Consider the following 6000-nt stretch of genomic DNA (forward strand, 5'->3'; position numbering starts at 1 on the left):
CCACCAGCCTGGTGCCTGAGGCCCTGTCTCCATGAGGGTGTTCGTCTTACTGGTCTTCATCTTCTGTTCCTTCCCCAAATCCTCCAGAAACATCTGTCCCTGCTTCAGTTAACTCTGTCTTCCTTCTTAAAGTTCTTCCTTCTTGAAGTTCTTGCTATGAGCGTGGAAAGTCACCCATATCACACAGAACCTTTTCCCTTCTCTCCCTGCAACCTTGCAGGTCAGACATCTGGTTTCTGCTCCATCTTCTCCCACTGGCCCACCTCCTTCAAAGAGGACCTGTCTCCCAAACACCACCAGCAAGAGGGCAGCACTTGCCCAGCTTCCTAACCTTCCAAAATTTAATGGGAAAAAATTGACCTGTTCCAAAACAGGAAACTTGGGCTCTAGTCTTAGTTTTGCCAACTTACTAAGCCTGAAGCCTCTGGGCCTCAGTTTCCTATCTGTCAAATGAGCCAAGAAAGATCCATTTTCTGTGATTCCGTTAGCACTTGACTGTATGCAAGTAGCAGAAATGACATTTCATCCATTAAATGGTTTTGAGTAGTTGCTATCTGCCAGGCACAGTGTTGGACACTGGAAAGACAAGAGTTAAAAGACAGCCCTTACCCTCAAGGAGATCAGAGTAGTGTGTGGTTAAATTAACAACAGCAACAATCATCATAATAAGAACAGCCCGTATTTATTCAGCACTTACTATATGCTGGGCCCTTGCTTCGATTCCTCCCTATAATGGGAGGCAGAACCTATTTTACAGAGGAAGCAATTGAGGCTTAAAGAAGTTAAGAAACTTGCCAGGCACTGTGGTGTGCACCTGTAATTCCAGCTACTTGGGAGGCTGAGGCAGAAGGATCACTTGAAGCCAGGAATTCAAGGCTGTAATGTGCATTGATTGTGCCTGTGAATAGCTATTGCACTCCAGCCTGAGCAACATAGTAAGACTCGTCTGTTAAAAATTGTTTAAAGTAAAGAAAGTTAAGGAACTCACCCAAGATTACAGAGCTAGCAGGCCCATAGAGTGGGATTTGAACTCAGGGATTCTGATTTCACAGCCTGCTCCCTTAAACACTGAGTTTTGGAGCCAAACTTGGAATCCAGGCTCCATTTCTTTATTTAAACACTGCTGTCTGTGGTTTAATCTCCAGGACACAGCAAGCCCACGGACAACAGAAAGGAAAAACAAATGAAAAAAGAACATCTGCAATCGTGACTAAACATTTCTTAGAGCTGACAAAAGATAGGAAGAAAAAGTGAAATGATGATGATCTTAGCTTCTCGGTGTTAAAGGACATTTTAACACATTTTCAGGCCAAAGTAAAAGATTACCACCTCCCTGGAAACAAGCGAGCAAACACACATGGGCTCTGGAATCCAACAGATGTGGGTTTGGTTCTCTGCCGCCACACACAAGCTATGTGGCCTTGGAGTGCAATAGCTACTCACAGGCATGATGATTACACATTACAGCCTTGAGTTTCTCACCTCAAGAGATCCTTCCACCTCAGCCTCCCAAGTAGCTGGGATTACAGGTGCAAGTCACTCTACGTTGCTGAGTCACAATAAAGGGCATATGGTAAAGGGTAGCAAAAACAACCTCTTGCCATGTATTTTAAAACAAGTGACAGAAGTTACTAATTTTTCTTGTCCTCTTCCTTCCTTTCCCCCCACTCCCCACCCCCTATTTTACCCCATGCCTCTGGCTTCCAGGAATCCTGACCTCGGTGAAGAGATCCTGGCATTTCTGGTCCAACCCAAGCCAGAGAACCATTAAGAAGGGGCCTTCATTCTGGATTCTCCGACGCAACACCGACGTCCCAGCTGCAACGTACTGTCACTGATGAGAGACTGGGAAGGGAAAAGCATATATATATAGATATATAGAGATATAGATATATATACAGGAAACACCGCGTCCTTGCACTGCTGCTGGGGCTGGCAGAGCAGTTGGCCGACAGCAACAACCGACATCTGAACACCTACATTTCCTTTGCAGACAAATTGAAGAACTGGTGGGATTTTTTTCAAGAAAAAAAATTATATAATAACTATAATCCCTTGCTCACCCCTTTCCCCTGCCAAATAAGATACGCAAGCCAGACCACGATGATTGTAGAAGTCCCTCCCGCCCTGGTTCTGCACGTTACAGTTAGCAGACAAGCAATTCCATTTGTTCTTCTCCAGCATCTCTGAGGCCCACTTGAATGCAAAGGAAAACACTGCGCAGCAAAGCAAGAGAAGTCGCAGCAGCAAGACACGCACAGTCAAACATTTTCCGAGAAAAAAAGAAAATTCCCCACTTGGAAAGAAAGAGGAGGAACACTGGATTCTTACTTTCTGGATCTTGACACTGGGCTGCAAAATTCACCTTCCTCTCTCCCGCCTCCCCTCACCCTCAACTCTCAATGTCTTGCTGTCATTTTCTGTCTCGGCTCCCTCCTCCCCCTTCCCCCACCCCACACCCCTCACCCTCTGTGTCCTGGTCCTTTTGAGGGCCACTGCAGATGACTCTCCTTTGAAATGAGAAAAAGAAAAGAAAGCAAGAACAGAAAACGAAGCTACAGGAAGAGAAGTAGACATTGTATGTTTATGGTTTCTCATTATGAAGGTGCAGCTTGTAGGAGGTTTGTACGGATGTGCTTTTAAGTTATGTATATTACATATAACAGGAAAAAATATTAAAATAAACAGTGCTGGTAAGTATGAAGCTGACATTCTAAAATTATAATTATCTGACTGTGATTGATGTATCCTGAGGTTCCTAGATCTCACTGAACTGGCCCAGCTAAGGAGACCTGGACTCTGGGTGTGGGTTGGCTCACAGTAGGGGCTGACGGGTTCAGTGTAGTAATACTGTGTGTGGTGTTTGTAATTGGTTGATTGGTGGGGAGGGGTGGGGGCCCCAATGGAGAGGTGTGGGTTTGGCAAGAAAGAAGCAACACAGATGTCGTCCCCAAAATGCCAGTTCAAGACACCTTCTCCCTGCCCCCCTGGTAGTAACAGTCAGGGCCTGGTCTGTGCTCAGGTACTGGGTCCCAGTCTGGGACTCTGCTGCTGAAGTTGCCACAGTAGAGGTCCCTGGCTTAGTCCTCATCTTCCTACGGGGCTTGCCTTGGTTTTCAGTCTTCTCTCTCTCTCTCTCTCTCTTTTTTTTTTTTGCCACATCCTGCCCTTCCCTGACCCCATTGTAATAACCAACTCCATATCTAAAGGGAGGTGATGCTCTCAGCCATTGTAGAAGATGGTGGCTTTAACCTGACTGTCTAAAAATTCCCAGCTCAGCCTTTTCCTCTACTCTCTTCCTTGTTCTGAATCATTTCTTCTTCTCGGGCCAAAGTAGCCATGGTAAGGAGGCTTCACGGGGCAGACCCTGAGAGATCAAAACTGCATTTGCAAAGGCCTCCCCTGTCCCAGGACAAAGCTGAGACTGACGGGTGATGTTGCTCATAGGCTCCAGCTCTGCATAAGACCTTGGCTTGGAGACCTCCCTCTCAGTCAACATCTGAACTCTGAGCTTGTGCCCCAAGACCACAGAAGCCCTTCAAGAAGCTCCCATCACAAGCTTGGCATTGCTCTCTGCCACACGTGGGCTTCCTCAGGCTTGTCTGCCACAAGCTACTTCTCTGAGCTCAGAAAGTGCCCCTTGATGAGGGAAAATGTCCCACTGCACTGCTAATTTCTCAGTTCCATTTTACCTCCCAGTCCTTCTAAACCAGTTAATAAATTCATTCCACAAGTATTTACTGATTACCTGCTTGTGCCAGGGACTATTCTCAGGCTGAAGAAGGTGGGAGGGGAGGGCGGAGCCTGAGGAGCCACCTGAGCCAGCTTTATATTTCAACCATGTCTGGCCCATCTGAGAGCATCTCCCCACTCTCGCCAACCTATTGGGGCATTGCCTAGGGATGCCCCCAGGCGGCCCAGGTTAGATGCGTCCCTTTGGCTTGTCAGTGATGACGTACACCTTAGCTGCTTAGCTGGTGCTGGCCTGAGGCAGGGCAGGAAATCAGAATAGCATTTGCTTCTCTGGGCAAATGGGAAGTTCAGCGGGGCAGGAGAATCAGCGGCATTCCCCCGGTGCAGGCCGGTGGGCCCACTCCAACTCCCCCTGAGTGCAGCAGCACACTTTCCATACACCAGGTTCTTTCTACAATCCTGGTGGAAAAGCCACAGAACCTTCTTCCTGCCCTTCTTAACTTGAGAGTTCCCACTCTTTCTGGGTCAAGAGCTGGAGTGGTGGCTCCATCCTTTCTGGGCCACTTCAGTCTAGATCTGGGCCACTTCAGTCTAGGAACTCATCTTTGCAGGAACCAGGAGTCCTGAGCACACTGAACACACCTCAGAGGGAGGATCCTTGTTGTGGATTTTGTACCTGGCTTCGGGGCAGGGGTGAAGTGACCAGGCTTAGCTTGTGGAGCTTGTGGGCCACCAGGGTTTGGGGAAATCACCATCCCGCGGATGCTGTGACCTCCCTTCTATGGAGACGCAGGCAGTGCCACTAGGGAGGAGGGGACCTGCAAAGCTAGAATCTAGGGCACTGTTTCCTCCCCATCCTCCTCTTTGTAGAGAATAGAGACGTTTGTCTTGTCTGTCTTCAACCTACTTTTCCTTTTCTCTTTTTCGTTTCTCATCCTCTCTGTGCCGCCTCTCCACCCAGGAGGCCATGTAGCATAGTGGAAAAAGTCCCTGAGGGCGGTTAGGAGTTCTGGGTGACCATCCTGGCTCAGCTCCTAACTCACCATGTGACATCAGGCTATCCCCGTTCCCCCTCTTGGGCCTCAGTTTCCCGACTTGCAAAATAAGCAGAAAGAACCAGATGCTCTCCAGGGTCTTTTTCTACTCTGCCATTTCATGGGTCTTCATTTTCTCTTATTTTGTTTTCTCTGGATCTTTTCCATCTGAGGGTACAGGAAGTGCCAGGACCTGTTTCAGTTTTTGAATCCTGCAAGCACATTCCAAGACTGGCCTGAAATTGCATGAGCAACATCACTCGAAATAATTTTTTTTTCAAAAGCACCTTAACAACCAATTGCGATGCTGTCCTGTTCCTTTTTACTCACACCCTTCTCTCCTTTCTCGTCCCCATGCTCCCCCACTTCAGTGCTCCGTGCTGTATGCGTGTGCTCTCTGTTCTTGTATACTCAATAAAAGTGAAATAAATGTGTTTGATGCTGAACCATACTTCCTTGGCACCTCTCCTCTCTCTCTCTCTCTCTCTCTCTCTCTCTCTGACTTTGGCCACTGGTACAAGTTGGCACTGTGGGAGGGGCTAAAACTGAAGTGGAGACATCCCAACTTAGAACATGTTTATTCAACAAATATTTGGAACTCAAGGTGGTCCAGGCCTTGGGTGACTCTCCAGGCACACCACAAACAAGACAAAAGTCCCTGCCCTCCATGAACCCACAGGCTAGTGGAGGAAACAGATGCCAACACAGGCAAACAGTCAGTTACAGAGCGCTCAGCACTAGGAAGGAAATACACAGGGAGAAGGGAAGGAGGGTCACTGAAGGAGACCACTTTAAATATGGTGGCCAGGTAAGGCCTCCCTGAGGAGGCGATCTGTGAGCTGAATGAAAAAAAGGATCAATCAACAAAGGTGAGGAACTTTGGTGCACATTCTAGGAGAGGGAACAGTAAGCATACAGGCCCCAGGACGTGGAGGGGCTTGTTGAGCGGAGAAACAGCATGGTCCCTCCTCCTGAAAGAAGAGTACCTACATTGGAGTCTCTCTTCCTGTAACCCCCCTACATGGGAGCCTAGTGGGAAAAAATACAGCAATCCTCAACTTCAGCCTTTGCCCAAAACCTCTATATATGTTCCCATATCCTCATACCACCTGTCCCATTATTCACTTATTTTTCTTTAAATTGACTCAGGTCAAGTGCAGTGGCTCACGCCTGTAATCCCAGCACTTTGAGAGGCTGAGGCAGGCGGATTACCTGAGGTCAGGAGTTCAAGACCAGCCTGGCCCACATAGTGAAATCCCATCTCTACTAAAAA

The 6000-nt window shown here is 47.9% G+C and overlaps 1 protein-coding gene across 50 annotated transcripts in view; it reads left to right on the top strand.

The window, feature by feature from the left end:
- The window catches only part of EPB41L1 (erythrocyte membrane protein band 4.1 like 1), a 139694-nt gene extending 134516 nt beyond the window's left edge, over nt 1-5178 (top strand). For all 50 annotated transcript variants that reach the window (XM_054467198.2, XM_063659223.1, XM_063659193.1 and 47 more), the window contains one exon: nt 1708-5178. In XM_054467198.2, the coding sequence (XP_054323173.1) occupies nt 1708-1716 (9 nt within the window). In that variant the 3' untranslated portion in view covers nt 1717-5178. The remainder of the gene's footprint in view (nt 1-1707) is intronic.
- The last annotated feature ends 822 nt before the right edge of the window (nt 5179-6000 follow it).

The sequence above is a fragment of the Pongo pygmaeus genome, chromosome 21, assembly GCF_028885625.2.
Source record: "Pongo pygmaeus isolate AG05252 chromosome 21, NHGRI_mPonPyg2-v2.0_pri, whole genome shotgun sequence".
NCBI lineage: Eukaryota > Metazoa > Chordata > Mammalia > Primates > Hominidae > Pongo > Pongo pygmaeus.